We start from the raw sequence: 15640 nt of genomic DNA on the forward strand, positions 1-15640 counted from the left end.
TCAAGTTAACTGCACAATATGTAACACTGCCATGAGACTAGAGACACACACACACACAGGGTATACTATATAAATGTATATATACTTTTTTTCTTTCTTTTCTTTTCTTTCTTTTAGTTGTATATAAATATATATATATTTGTTTTGTTCTGTTCATTGATTGATGCTTTGGCAACATTGTTGTTAAAACTTTCATGCCAATAAAGCGAATTTGAATTTGAATTGAACTTGAGACAAAGACAGAGAGAGACACAGAGAGAGACACAGAGAGACAGAGAGACAGAGAGAGAGACACAGAGAGAGACACAGAGAGACAGAGAGAGAGACACAGAGAGACAGACAGAGAGACAGAGAGAGAGAGACAGAGAGACAGAGAGAGAGACACAGAGAGAGACACAGAGAGACAGAGAGAGAGACACAGAGAGACAGACAGAGAGACAGAGAGAGAGAGACAGAGAGACAGAGAGAGAGACAGAGAGAGACAGAGAGAGAGACAGAGAGAGAGACACAGAGAGAGAGACAGAGACAGAGAGACACAGAGAGAGACAGACAGAGAGAGAGACAGAGAGACAGAGAGAGAGACAGAGAGAGACAGACAGAGAGAGACAGAGAGAGAGACAGACACAGAGAGAGAGACAGAGACAGAGAGACACAGAGAGAGAGACAGAGAGAGAGACAGAGAGAGAGACACAGAGAGACAGAGAGAGAGACACAGAGAGACAGACAGAGAGACAGAGAGAGAGAGACAGAGAGACAGAGAGAGAGACAGACAGAGAGAGACAGAGAGAGAGACAGAGAGAGAGACACAGAGAGAGACAGACAGAGAGAGACACAGAGAGAGACAGACAGAGAGAGAGACAGAGAGAGAGACAGAGAGACACAGAGAGACAGAGAGAGAGACAGATTTTATAACAACTGTTGTTTATATTCTCTTTATTTAGAGATTAAAGCTGCTCGTCGATGTCTTCGGTCTCATCGTGTTTTATTTCTTGTATTTCATTTTATTTCAGAACTATTCTGTTGATGTAAACGTCTGTTTCACACTTTGTCCTTCAGACACTCAGCATGAGGTCAGAGGTCACAGCAAACAGCTGTTGGGTCTCACCTACAGAGCAACAACATGCACAACAGCTGATTGGCTGCCTTTAATGATGCTCTCTAAAAGCTGATGACATCACCTGTTGATGACAACGCTCGTTTTCAGCAGAAACAAACAAATTTAAACACATTTCAGGTGTGTTCACAGACGGCCATGTTGTCTTCTTGTTTCTGAAACTTTCATGAAAAATGATGTTCTCCTCCATCGCTGTCTTTCAGATGTCCGTCACAGATCAACATGATGATTCATGTGTTCATCATGTTTGTGTCGCCTCATGAATCTCAGTCCAGTGTGTTCACCAGCTTCTGTCTGCTGCAGCAGAGCAGATCATCGACGAGCTGAAGCTGTGAAGCTGTGAAGCTGTGAAGCTGCAGGTTCGGCCACACGATGTAATTATAAAATAAACAGGAACAAACGTGACGTTCACTGACTGAAGCCAACCAGCTGCTGCGTTCAGGGACGCTCAGTCAGACAGCCATATTGTCTTCATGTTTCTGAAACTTTCAGGAAAAATGATTTGAGCCTCCACCGCTGTCTTTGTGACATTATCAGTTTCTGAGGGCTGCTGTCGGCCAATCACATGTCGTCCTGCTCGGCTCGCTCTCTGGAGGAAACCCACCTGCTGACGATCACTTCCTGTTGACAGAAACATCTGTTGTTTAATTAAACTTTATTAACACGGTAATATCTACAGGAACAAATGAAAGATCTGATCACGACTTATTTCTACAAATTAAACAGTTTATTTAGAGCTGAACAACAGAATATTAATCATATTATATTAATTAATAATTCATATTTAATATTAATTCATCAGCTGTGTCACGTTTACAGTCAGTAAACTGAATGTTTTCGGGTTTTGGACAAAAGTTTGAAGTCGTCAGTTTTCACTGTTTTATGTTCAATTACATAATTACAATTTTATGTTAACGATTATTTTATCATCAGTTCATGTGCTGATTATTTCCATTAAAGGTCCAGTGTGTAGGATTTAGTGTCAGACTGTGACCAACTGAATACCCCTTGTTTCTCCAATTATCAAAATACTTAAGATTATTTTTCTGTCGACTAAACAATCAGTTGACTCAGTGATTCCGACCCCACCGCACACACACACGCGCACACACACGCACGCACGCACACACGCACGCACACACGCACGCACACACACACGTGCGCACGCGCACACACACACACACACACACGCACACACACTCTCTTTGTCACCTGAACCTTCAGCCTGCTCAGACAGACAGGTGAGTCGAGCTCAGCCTCTGATAGGTCAGCAGGATAGATGATGTAACACATCATCAGCTCCTGTAAAACAAACACGGTGAGTTGAATTGTGTTAATCTGTTCTGAGACAATGGAGTCTGACTCCGCCTCGTTACCTTGGAAACGTTGGAGGTGATCCTGCTGAGAGCCGCCAGAGAGCGCCACGAAAACCGACGCAACCCTGAGCCCCTGAACGCACCATCAACACGCTCAACAACCACCGAATAACTACAGGAAGAGGAGAGGGACAATCTGAGACACTGATGACAGGTGTTGTGTGTGTGTGTGTGTGTGTGTGTGTGTGTGTGTGCGTGTATGTTACCTGGCGTGGTAGAAAGGCGGTCCTTTCCTGTACAACACTGTAAACACACAGAGAGGTGAGACGATCACACACTGATGGTTTATCACGTTTCTGTGTGTGGGTGTGTGTGTCTGTGGTTCTGTGTTTGTGTCTTACTGAAGTCGACGCCGTACTTGGCCCCGCCCCCCTCTTTAGGGACCCACCCCCTGCTCCGACAGTGCTGATAGGCTGCGAAGGAGCTGACGAAGTCGGGCCGCAGCGACCGAAACTTCCTCCACAGCTGGATGATTGACAGGGGCTCCTGACCAATCACAGGAGAGGACATGGATGAGGTCACTCACAGGACGTTTTATTTCATTTATTTATTTGGTATTTTAAACAAATTTGTCAGCTTTAATTACAGGTGATTTTATAACAACAATAAAAAGTAATACATCTTTAGTTACCTGGTGCAGGTAGACAGACAGGCAGCCCAGACTGTAGACCAGAAAGAAGGCCTGTAGACAGACAGGTGTGACTGACATGTTAGAAACAGTGGGGCAGTTGAAGTTGACAGAAGACACAACAACAGACGGACAAACTGTCTGACTGCAGGTGCTTCACTGTGATGTAATGACATGTTTGTTAACCTGTCAGTGTCTGTTTAACTGATCCAACCACTGAACTAGTCACCACAACATCACCAGACTCCATTAACAAATGTAGTGATTTAAAGAGTTGTTGAGTTAAAACAAACTTTATAACGTAGTGAAACTCTGTCTCTGACAGATTCTGAATCTTTGTCTCCTTCTTGTAAATTCAGCATTAAATGAAAACAGTAAGTTGTGTGTTTCCTTGTAAAAAGTGTCAGTTTGTGGCAGCATGGCTGCACCAGCCTGTCTGCTTCTGTGTCTAAAGTGCTAAAGTCTGACCTGCCAACATTTAGCAGCTGTTTGAACACACTGTTTACACTGATTTCACCATTTACACTCAATTTATGAAAGAAGAAACATTTTATTGATCTAAACATGTCACATTTTACAGATACACTGAACAGTAACCAGTATAGGCGACTTCTTTGTCCCCAGACTCCCTTAACAAATGTGTCAGTTTAGTGAGTTGTTGAGTTGGAGACACTTTATAAACTGTGTGAATCTCTGTCTCTGACTGATTCTGACTTATTTGTTCCTTCTTGTAAATTCAGCAAATGTTCTGCATGAACTTCTTTCTGTCTTTGAGCAGAAACATGGAGTCTGTTTGTCTCAGTGATGGACGGGTTTGTTTCATGTAGAGCAGGAAGAGACATCACATCACAGGTGGTCACTCGGACTGATATTAATGTGAACAGGGTTTCAGATTCTGACCACACTTAACTTTCTGATTCTGGCTTTGTCTCCATGGCAACATCAGCTGAGGCTAATGGGTAATGTAGTGTCTAGAGGTAGAAAGTATAACTGATTCCAACGTGTGTGTTGGTGTTTTTACCTCCTCCAGACTGAGCTGCAGGTCCTCTGTGAGAGCGAGCGGAGACCGCCGGACCTCCCTGTGCCCCACACACACCTGCAGACAGACAGACAGACAGACAGACAGACAGACAGACAGACAGACAGACAGACAGACACACAGTAAATCACTTATAAAATCTGAATCTATTTCTGTTCAGATGTCTTAACTGATAAAATATCTTCACCTGTAAAGCAACCACAGCTGTCAGAGAGTGAATGTACTCAGTTATCATAGAGAAGAAGACTCACCTCACTGTCTGAGACCACCAGGACAAAACCAGGACCTGGAGTCACAGGATCAGGATCTGGACCAGGGTCAGAATCAGTGTCGGGATCAGGATCTGGATCTGGATCTGGATCGGGGCCGGAGTCAGAGTCCTGGTCTGAGCTGGGATCTGGGTGGTGTTCAGGGTTCAGGTCCAACCTGAAAAGTTCAAACAAAGATCACAGTCAAGTGTTTGTTTCATGTTTAAAAGGACACTTCCAACAGATTTCTTCTTTTTCACACTAAACTAAAGCCATGAAATCTGTGTGAGGGACAGAGACTCTGTCTCATGTTTAAAGACACCTCCAACAGTCAGAGATCACTTCAGAGGACTTGTCATTGTCAGATAATATACGTATACTGAGACACTGAGACTAACATTGTGTCACAAGATGACATCATCTACTCTGAGACAAAGCAAATGTCCTGTAACAATGAAAAACAGGCTCAACAGGTATCACACAGGTAGAAAACCTCAAGTCAATCCAGAACAAATATCTACCTGTGAAATAAAACAGTGATAGTGATATTACAGCCGGGAAATAAAGGAAAACACTTTCCCATAAAAAAGTGAAGTGAGCCTTTAATCTACAAACTGAAGGTTTCACAGTGAGATCCTTAAATCGTCTCGTTCTTCAGGGGACCCTGGTGACTCTACCTGCAGCTCCTCTTGGCCTCCGGCTCCACCCCCGACCCCCGACGCAGCTTCACGGTGGGGGGACAGACTCCGCCCTCTGGTCCTGGCCCCTCCTCCTCCTCCTCCCCATCCTCCCCCCCTCCCCCTTCTCGCCTCACTTCCTCCATCTCTACTGGCTGAGACAGTCTGAGCAGCGTCTGACTGACAGCCTCTTCATCCAATCCCTGAGCAGAGAGAGCTGAACTCACCCACCTGAGCAGCTCCTCATACCTGCAGGAGGAGGAGAGGAGAGGAGGACAGAGGACAGAGGACAGAGGACAGAGGAGAGGAGGACAGAGGACAGAGGACAGAGGAGGAGGAGAGGAGGACAGAGGAGAGAGGAGGAGGAGAGGAGGACAGAGGACAGAGGAGAGAGGAGGAGGAGAGGAGGACAGAGGACAGAGGAGAGGAGGACAGAGGACAGAGGACAGAGGAGAGAGGAGGAGGAGAGGAGGACAGAGGACAGAGGACAGAGGAGAGGAGGACAGAGGACAGAGGACAGAGGAGAGGAGGACAGAGGACAGAGGAGAGAGGAGGAGGAGAGGAGGACAGATGACAGAGGAGAGAGGAGGAGGAGAGGAGGACAGAGGACAGAGGAGAGAGGAGAGAGGAGGAGGAGAGGAGGACAGAGGACAGAGGACAGAGGAGAGAGGAGGAGGAGAGGAGGACAGAGGACAGAGGAGAGGAGGACAGAGGACAGAGGACAGAGGAGGAGGAGAGGAGGACAGAGGACAGAGGAGAGGAGGACAGAGGACAGAGGACAGAGGAGGAGGAGAGGAGGACAGAGGACAGAGGACAGAGGAGAGGAGGACAGAGGACAGAGGACAGAGGAGGAGGAGAGGAGGACAGAGGACAGAGGACAGAGGAGAGAGGAGGAGGAGAGGAGGACAGAGGACAGAGGACAGAGGAGAGGAGGACAGAGGACAGAGAAGGAGGAGGAGGAGAGGAGGACAGAGGACAGAGGACAGAGGAGGAGGAGGAGGAGAGGAGGACAGAGGACAGAGGAGAGAGGAGGAGGAGAGGAGGACAGAGGACAGAGGACAGAGGAGAGGAGAGAAGAGGAGAGGGGAGAGGAGGACAGAGGAGAGAGGAGGAGGAGAGGAGGACAGAGGACAGAGGACAGAGGAGAGGAGGACAGAGGACAGAGGAGAGAGGAGGAGGAGAGGAGGACAGAGGACAGAGGAGAGAGGAGGAGGAGAGGAGGACAGAGGACAGAGGACAGAGGAGAGAGGAGGAGGAGAGGAGGACAGAGGACAGAGGAGAGAGGAGGAGGAGAGGAGGACAGAGGACAGAGGACAGAGGAGAGGAGGACAGAGGACAGAGGACAGAGGACAGAGGAGGAGGAGAGAAGAGGAGAGGGGAGAAGAGGAGAGGGGAGAGGAGATCTGTTTGATCTGACAGGATGTGATGTCACTGTTTGATCTGACAGGATGTGATGTCACTGTTTGATCTGACAGGATGTGATGTCACTGACCTGGCCTGTGAGATGACGGGTAGAAACAAACCTTCATGTTCTGTAACAGAGAGAGACCAGCTGACTGCAGGGAGAGCACTGATTGGACCACACAGATGATGATGTCACAGTGTGGGTGTAAACTCACGCTCCCATTGGTCAGAGATGCTGTGGTCCGGTCTGGCTCTGGATAGGATGCCTTTACCAAAGTAACCCTGAAACAAGACAGAACCTGCTCAGACCAGGTACCTGGACCACCAGAGAGGGACACCTGTGGGACCCTCACCTGAGAGGATGTGGACTCACTCGGACCTGGTTTAAGAGGGTGTGGACTCACTCGGACCTGGTTTTAGAGGATGTGGACTCACTTGGACCTGGTTTTAGAGGATGTGGACTCACTCGGACCTGGTTTATGAGGATGTGGACTAACTCGGACCTGGTTTATGAGGATGTGGACTCACTCGGACCTGGTTTAAGAGGATGTGGACTCACTCGGACCTGGTTTATGAGGATGTGGACTCACTCGGACCTGGTTTATGAGGATGTGGACTCACTCGGACCTGGTTTATGAGGATGTGGACTCACTCGGACCTGGTTTTAGAGGATGTGGACTCACTTGGACCTGGTTTTAGAGGATGTGGACTCACTCGGACCTGGTTTATGAGGATGTGGACTAACTCGGACCTGGTTTAAGAGGATGTGGACTCACTCGGACCTGGTTTATGAGGATGTGGACTCACTCGGACCTGGTTTATGAGGATGTGGACTCACTTGGACCTGGTTTTAGAGGATGTGGACTCACTTGGACCTGGTTTTAGAGGATGTGGACTCACTCGGACCTGGTTTATGAGGATGTGGACTAACTCGGACCTGGTTTAAGAGGATGTGGACTCACTCGGACCTGGTTTAAGAGGATGTGGACTCACTCGGACCTGGTTTAAGAAGATGTGGACTAACTCGGACCTGGTTTAAGAGGATGTGGACTCACTCGGACCTGGTTTTAGAGGATGTGGACTCACTCGGACCTGGTTTATGAGGATGTGGACTCACTCGGACCTGGTTTTAGAGGATGTGGACTCACTCGGACCTGGTTTTAGAGGATGTGGACTCCCTCGGACCTGGTTTTAGAGGATGTGGACTCACTCGGACCTGGTTTTAGAGGATGTGGACTCACTCGGACCTGGTTTAAGAGGATGTGGACTCACTCGGACCTGGTTTATGAGGATGTGGACTCACTCGGACCTGGTTTATGAGGATGTGGACTCACTTGGACCTGGTTTTAGAGGATGTGGACTCACTTGGACCTGGTTTTAGAGGATGTGGACTCACTCGGACCTGGTTTATGAGGATGTGGACTAACTCGGACCTGGTTTAAGAGGATGTGGACTCACTCGGACCTGGTTTAAGAGGATGTGGACTCACTCGGACCTGGTTTAAGAAGATGTGGACTAACTCGGACCTGGTTTAAGAGGATGTGGACTCACTCGGACCTGGTTTTAGAGGATGTGGACTCACTCGGACCTGGTTTATGAGGATGTGGACTCACTCGGACCTGGTTTAAGAGGATGTGGACTCACTCGGACCTGGTTTTAGAGGATGTGGACTCACTCTGACCTGGTTATGGATCTTCTGGATGTGGTCCGGATGGCAGACAAGCACGTGTTGGTGGATGAGCTGCGCCCTGTAGTAGCTCCTCTCCTCCGGGTCTCGGCTCACCGGCAGCGGAGCCTCGTACTCCTCCTGGACCCGGGCGCGTCTCCGTGGAGCCCGAAACTCCGCCTGCATGCTGTCGGGACCGTGTCAGACCGGGTCAGACTGGGTGAGAGCTGGTTCCGGTCTGTGTTGATAATTCTGCTGCTGAGGAGCTAGCGGGAGACACTGCTAACTGCTAGCATGTTATGATATTAGCCTGTTAGCAGTTTAGCTCATTAGGTTACCCTCTGCTCTATGTTACCTTGTTAGCCTGTTAGCTTGTCAACAGTTTGTCGCTTCCATTCAAACCCTCTGGTCGGATTTGTTTCGCTGTCGGACGCAGCGGTGTCTTTGAATCTGTGTCCGGCTGGAACTGTCGGTCTCCTCTCAGTTCCTCCTTCAGGCCGGACGCCACAGATGTCAGAAAATATAATGTATGTCACATAAACTGCATATCTGAGTGTTGCTATTTGAAAGAAACCACTTGTTGCAGTGTAGTTTAGAGCAGAGACAGTAAAGGTGAGTTAATATTAATAATACTAATTAATTATTTATTGATAGTCTCTTGAAGTACAAATACTTCCCTCTGAGATGAAGTGGAGTAAAAGTACCTCAAATCTGTACTCAAGTACAATAAATGTTTTTTTTCTTTTCACCACTGGTGTCAGCTGACTGATGACATCACAGCTCTAAACTGATGATGGAGGAGATTTTATTGTGATTTCACACAGACAAAAACACAACACGTGAAATATTCAGTACATCGACACATTCACATACAGACGAGCTCTCAGTCTCTTCTCTGACCGCGTATTATTATTATTATTGTTGATATCAGTGATCAACACTGACCTTATTGTTACCCGTCTCAGCTGTCTCACCCGTCTCAGCTGTCTCACCCGTCTCACCTGACAGACGTTCAGTGTGTGATGTGCTGGTGGTTCTCATTGTGTTTGCAGGCTGTAACAGAGAAGCTGTTTACGATAATCAGAGTGTCACAGGATGATGAGTGAAGTCTGGAGGATCAGTTTCCATGGTAACTGAGACTCATTTAAATCTCTATGAACCAGAGCTGACTGGTTTAACAGGTGCGTCCTCCTGTCTGTCCACCATGTAGTACTGGTGTCTCTGGATGTGTTGGTACAACGTGGTGTATTTGGAGACCCTCCTCATCCTCGGCAGGATGAAGCTGTGAGTGAAGGTCTCTCTGCTCAGAGAGCTCCGCCCCTCAGCTGCCAGGACGCTGTTAATGAACTGAAGACAGAAACTGAAGCAGTTATGGTCGTCCTCATGGAACCTGAGACACACAGGTGAGACAGGTGGACACAGAAAGAGAGAGATAAGACAGAATGACAGTTGGGAGGTGTACCTGTGCCAGGTGTGAGGTGTACCTGTGCCAGGCGGGGTCCCACATGGACCCGTTAGAGAAGCGCTCCAGGTACTGGTCCCACTGAGCCAGCAGGTGGAACATGTCGGGGCGGACCAGAGGAACACTGACGCAGCGCTCCCACCCACTCTGATCTCTACAAACTCCACCACGAGTGTAGTTATACACAACTCCTACACACACACACACACACACACACACACACACTTCAGACTATGTCCAATGTTGAGTCTGCTCTGTCTGTACATTGAGCTAAATGCTAACATCAACATGTTCACAAAGACAATGCTAACGTGCTGATGTATAGCAGTACAATTTGAGGCCGGTTGAGTCCGGTTGAGGCTGATGATGTCATCAGTTCTGCAGATATTTGGACACATGGACATGTTGACCTGATGATGGCGCTAGATGAAAAGTCAGTTCATCCTGAAGGGGAATATGAACATCACAGAGATGATGACATGGTGACAATGAGGTGGTGGACTGATGTTAGCAGCTTGTTGTTAGCTCCAGCCAATCCTCTGCTAATGTAGCATTAAGTTAGCTGTATCGCTAATGTCAATCAAAAACATGCAGTGTGGTTTCTGTCCTCAGCAGAAACAACACTGTATGACCACAAGGGTGAGCAGTCATCACCATGTTGTGTCTTCAGTGACAACAGGTAGAACAGGTGACGCAGTGCATTGTGGGATTGTCAGCAGACAGTCTGAGTCCTACCTGCAGTGTTTGAGATGCCAGTGTGAAGATCTGACGTCCCATCGAAGTCTCTGAGGAAGACACAGCCGGCACACACTGGTTAGACTGGTCTCAACTGGTATGGACTGGGTTAGAACACTGTGTATCTACCTGTAGTGTGTGCGTGTGTGTGTACCTGAGTGTATCTACCTGTAGTGTGTGTGTGTGTGTGTGTGTGTGTGTGTACCTGAGTGTATCTACCTGTAGTGTGTGTACCTGTGTGTATCTACCTGTAGTGTGTGCGTGTGTGTGTACCTGAGTGTATCTACCTGTAGTGTGTGTGTGTGTGTGTGTGTGTGTGTGTACCTGAGTGTATCTACCTGTAGTGTGTGTACCTGTGTGTATCTACCTGTAGTGTGTGTACCTGTGTGTATCTACCTGTAGTGTGTGCGTGTGTGTGTGTGTGTACCTGTGTGTATCTACCTGTAGTGTGTATGTACCTGTGTGTATCTACCTGTAGTGTGTGTGTGTGTGTGTGTGTGTGTGTGTACCTGTGTGTATCTACCTGTAGTGTGTATGTACCTGTGTGTATCTACCTGTAGTGTGTGTGTGTGTGTGTACCTGTGTATCTACCTGCAGTGTGTGTACCTGTGTGTATCTACCTGCAGTGTGTGTACCTGTGTGTATCTACCTGTAGTGTGTGTGTATCTGTGTGTATCTACCTGTAGTATGTGTGTACCTGTGTGTTTCTACCTGTAGTGTGTGTGTGTATCTGTGTGTATCTACCTGTAGTATGTGTGTACCTGTGTGTTTCTACCTGTAGTGTGTGTGTGTATCTGTGTGTATCTACCTGTAGTATGTGTGTACCTGTGTGTTTCTACCTGTAGTGTGTGTGTTTCTACCTGTAGTGTGTGTGTACCTGTGTGTATCTACCTGTAGTGTGTGTGTATCTGTGTATCTACCTGTAGTGTGTGTGTATCTGTGTGTATCTACCTGTAGTGTGTGTACCTGTGTGTATCTACCTGTAGTGTGTGTACCTGTGTGTATCTACCTGTAGTATGTGTGTACCTGTGTGTATCTACCTGTAGTGTGTGTGTGTACCTGTGTGTATCTACCTGTAGTATGTGTGTACCTGTGTGTATCTACCTGTAGTGTGTGTGTGTATCTGTGTGTATCTACCTGTAGTATGTGTGTACCTGTGTGTTTCTACCTGTAGTGTGTGTGTTTCTACCTGTAGTGTGTGTGTATCTGTGTATCTACCTGTAGTGTGTGTGTATCTGTGTGTATCTACCTGTAGTGTGTGTATCTGTGTGTATCTACCTGTAGTGTGTGTACCTGTGTGTATCTACCTGTAGTGTGTGTATCTGTGTGTATCTACCTGTAGTGTGTGTACCTGTGTGTATCTACCTGTAGTGTGTGTGTGTGTGTGTGTGTGTGTGTGTGCGCACCTGTGTGTATCTACTTGTAGTGTGTGTGTGTGTGTGTGTGTGTGTGTGTCAGTGTGTATCTACCTGTAGTGTGTATGTACCTGTGTGTATCTACCTGTAGTGTGTATGTACCTGTGTGTATCTACCTGTAGTGTGTGTGTACCTGTGTGTATCTACCTGTAGTGTGTATGTACCTGTGTGTATCTACCTGTAGTGTGTGTGTGTGTGTGTGTGTACCTGTGTGTATCTACCTGTAGTGTGTGTGTACCTGTGTGTATCTACCTGCTGAGGTTGTCGTGTGCAGGTGCGACCAGCAGGCAGCAGGAGCTCTTGTGTCCGTTGGTGAGGGGCGAGGGGAGGCTGACCGGCGCCTCCTGCAGTCTGCTCCCCCTCAGCTCCTCCCCACAGCTCGGACACTCCTCTGGCACTGAGAAACAGAAGATCTCCTTCTGACAGTGAGTCAGTCGGATCACACTGCGATCCATTCTTACTCCTCAGCTCCTCCTGTCGTTCCTCCAGTCCTCTTCTTACTCCTCTGGGACTTTGTTTATTTCTCTTCCTGTTCTCCTTAGACTCCTCTAGTCTTCCCTTTACTCCTCAACTCCTCCTGTTGCTCCCATTTTTACGCTTCACTGCTCCTTTAACTCCAGATCCTCTGTTTACTCCTCTTCTTACTCCTCAGCTCCTCCTTTTCTCCTCAGATCTTCTCTTTCTCTTCTTTTTGCTCTCCTTTGACTTGTTTTCTTCTTCTCCCCTCCTCTGTGACACACCTGGTTGCTAGGTAACAGCCTATCAGATAACATCACTGCGCGGCTCCGGCCTATCAGGTTCCAGGTGTTGTGAGACAGACAGCCATGTGACCCGGCTCACCTGTTCCTGCTTCAGTCTGAACAGGTGACCTTTGGACAGCAGTGTCAGTGTCGCTTCGAGTAAACAGAAGAAATGACGGACAGAAAACCTAAAATTAATTAATCAAAGCGAGAAACACAAACCTCTGTGTAGAAGAAAAATCAGCAGAGAAATCTGTAAGAATAAAAACAAACTGTGAAACTTCTGGCCTTCAAAATAAAACACAATTATAATTCTGTAATCACATGAAAACAAACTAATGAGTGTTTCCTCCAAAACACAGTTACCTTCAGAACACAAGACTTTAAAGGCTCTGTGATGTGATTGGCTCAGCAAACATCTCACGTGTGTGTGTGTGTGTGTGTGTGTGTGTGTGTGTGTGTGTCTGTGTGTGTGTGTGTGTGTCTGTGTGTGTGTGTGTGTGTGTGTGTGTCAGCTCAGGTGTGCAGACAGTCTGATCTTAATAAGCAGCAGAACCAAACAGGAACATTCAGCCTTCACTTTGAAAACTAGTAACTGAAGCTGTAATGGAGTAAAAAGTACAACCGTTACCTCTGTGATCAAGTAAAGGTTTGGAGTCACGGAGCGGAACATTAACCATTGTGGCATTTTCTGTATCATGTTCACTGTGCTTTGAATGACCGGAATAAGCCGATGACATGATACATAAAATGCCACAATGGTTAATGTTTCGCGACGTAGATTTTATATGAAGTAATGTATTATTGTCTTCTCCTATTAAGGAAAACCTGTCAGTAAGTATTGTTTGGTTGGTTGGCTCAAAGTTTCTGTTATTGATTAGTCAGACTGGCTACAGTGGCTGGGCTAGCATTAGTCATGTTAGCTGAGGCTAGCTCTGTCATTAACTTTGAGTAGTTTATAACAGTCTTTAACAGTCTCAAGCGGCACATACCGCCATGTGTCGGTGGAATACCAGCGGCATAACAGCAGCATACCAGTCTAGGGATCGGTATACCAGTCTAGAGATCGGTATACCAGTCTAGGGATCGGTATACCAGTCTAGGGATCGGTATACCAGTCTAGAGATCGGTATACCAGTCTAGGGATCGGTATACCAGTCTAGGGATCGGTATACCAGTCTAGGGATCGGTATACCAGTCTAGGGATCGGTATACCAGTCTAGAGATCGGTATACCAGTCTAGGGATATATGCCGCTGAGCAGCAATCGACATACCTTTGGCCACTTTTCGATCTCGGCGCTACTGAAAGTTTGAAGCTTCATAAAATGAAAATACTCAAGTAAAGTTCAAATATAAATATATAAATATATAAATATATAAATATATAAATATCTATGGAAGCACATTTCCGCCGACAAATGATGAAACATTACTGAGAGATAATGATGATTTTTACGACATCGTCAGAGTTACCATGGGAATATCTTTCTTTAACTGAGCTTCCATGACAAGTACTCGAGTACTGAGTAACCTCCAGTCAGATAAACGTGACCGGAACCTTCCTGCTGTGACCGCGGCTGTCAGTCGGAAGTGTTTGAACGGGACACCGACGGGACAACTTGGAAGCAGCCGTTGTAGCAGAAACTCCGCGAGGAAGATGAGCACCAAACAGGTGACCTGCAGGTGAGTCTGTCGCTCTGTTTCTCACCTGTCTGCCTGTCTGTCTGTGTGTCTGTCACCTGTCTGCCTGTCTGTCTGTGAGTCTGTCACCTGTCTGTCTGTCCGACAGTCTTTCGCTCTGTTTCTGAATGACATCACGGCGGACTCGTTAGCCTCGTGCTAATGTTTTTAGCCGCTAGCTGTTAGCTTGTATTCCGCTGTTACTGGAGTTCGTTTGAAGGTAAAACTCAGACTAACACACCTGAACCTACCTGATCCGTCTCCTCTGTCCCTGTCTGCTCCATGTCTTCATGTCCAACATGTGACGAGGTGGACAAAATATTAGAAACACCAACACTGTGACAGTCCGGTTCACTACAGACAGAAGTGATCACATGATCAGACTGAGCTGCTGTAAAAACACCTACACATCATATATATGTTTGTATGTATGTATATGTTTGTATGTATGTATGTATGTATATGTTTGTATGTATGTATGTATGTATATGTTTGTATGTATGTATGTATGTATATGTTTGTATGTATGTATGTATGTACAGTCGTCCTCAAAATTATTCATACCCTTGCTAATTTTTGTGATTTTCTATTTTTGTGATGAAATGACTGCATTTTTTCCAAGTTTGTTTATGAGGTATACGTGACCAACAAGTGAAAGAATGACAACAATACACAATACAAGAAATTCTTCATTTCAGGGGTATTTTATTCAAGGATTCCCAAAAAATGCCATGTTCAAAATTATTCATACCCTAGTCCAATGTCTTTCTTTAATAGTCAAAAGCATAGCCTTTGTTTTTTATGACTGCTTTGAGACAATTCTTGTATGTGTCCACAAGCTTCCTGCATGTCTCCTGTGGGATGTTTGCCCATTCCTCTTTTGCGAAAGCCTCAAGCTGGGTCAGGTTGGTCGGTTTCCTAGCCATCACTCTGGTCTTCAAGTGATGCCACAAGTTCTCGATGGGATTCAGGTCAGGACTCTGACTTGGCCATTCTAGGATGTTGACATCATTGTCCTTGAACCATTTCTTCACTACCTTGGCAGTGTGTTTGGGATCATTGTCTTGCTGGTACGTCCAGTTGTGGCCAAGCTGTAGTTTCTCAGCAGATTCCTTCACGTTTTCATCAAGGATCCTGATGTAATCTTCCTTTTTCATTATTCCTTGGACCTTGACTAGGTTCCCTGTGCCACTGGAAGAGAAGCATCCCCATAGCATTATGCTTCCACCACCGTACTTGACTGTGGGCACAGTGTTCTTTGGTTTATATGCTTCGCCTTTCTTCCTCCAGACATATTGAGCATCCATATGGCCAAATAACTCCAACTTGGTCTCATCAGACCACAGGATGGTTGACCAAAAGCTGGGATCTTGCTTCAAATGACCTCTAGCAAAGGCCAGGCGAGCCTGCACATGTTTCCTCCTGAGCAGCGGCGTCTTCCGAGGCCTATGTCCA

At 46.6% G+C, this 15640-nt stretch overlaps 3 protein-coding genes across 4 annotated transcripts in view; 1 reads left to right on the forward strand and 2 right to left on the reverse strand.

The window, feature by feature from the left end:
• Window positions 1-916: 916 nt before the first annotated feature.
• On the reverse strand, window positions 917-8582 carry tsen2 (TSEN2 tRNA splicing endonuclease subunit). 2 transcript variants are annotated; one of them, XM_073468527.1, is made up of 13 exons: window positions 8508-8582; window positions 8168-8339; window positions 6702-6768; window positions 6575-6614; window positions 5083-5331; window positions 4409-4583; window positions 4140-4214; window positions 3122-3172; window positions 2832-2976; window positions 2697-2733; window positions 2491-2602; window positions 2327-2416; window positions 917-1735 (listed from the first exon to the last, which is right to left on the reverse strand). In XM_073468527.1, exons 2-13 carry the CDS (start codon window positions 8336-8338, stop codon window positions 1676-1678), a joined length of 1272 nt encoding a protein of 423 aa, XP_073324628.1. In that variant the 5' UTR covers window position 8339; window positions 8508-8582; the 3' UTR covers window positions 917-1675. The 2 variants fall into 2 exon arrangements, with proteins under 2 accessions (XP_073324628.1, XP_073324627.1); XM_073468526.1 differs by having other exon boundaries at window positions 8168-8570.
• Window positions 8583-9304: 722 nt separating this feature from the next.
• On the reverse strand, window positions 9305-12365 carry LOC140997585 (MKRN2 opposite strand protein-like). Its single transcript, XM_073467533.1, has 4 exons — window positions 12017-12365; window positions 10350-10399; window positions 9637-9805; window positions 9305-9542 (listed from the first exon to the last, which is right to left on the reverse strand). Exons 1-4 carry the CDS (start codon window positions 12217-12219, stop codon window positions 9305-9307), a joined length of 660 nt encoding a protein of 219 aa, XP_073323634.1. The 5' UTR covers window positions 12220-12365.
• Window positions 12366-14090: 1725 nt separating this feature from the next.
• LOC140998896 (E3 ubiquitin-protein ligase makorin-2) overlaps window positions 14091-15640 on the forward strand; it is a 10871-nt gene continuing 9321 nt past the window's right edge. The window contains exon 1 of the mRNA XM_073469311.1: window positions 14091-14188. Within this exon, the coding sequence (XP_073325412.1) occupies window positions 14163-14188 (26 nt within the window). The 5' untranslated portion in view covers window positions 14091-14162. The remainder of the gene's footprint in view (window positions 14189-15640) is intronic.

Source organism: Pagrus major, chromosome 6, assembly GCF_040436345.1.
Source record: "Pagrus major chromosome 6, Pma_NU_1.0".
NCBI classification, from domain to species: domain Eukaryota; kingdom Metazoa; phylum Chordata; class Actinopteri; order Spariformes; family Sparidae; genus Pagrus; species Pagrus major.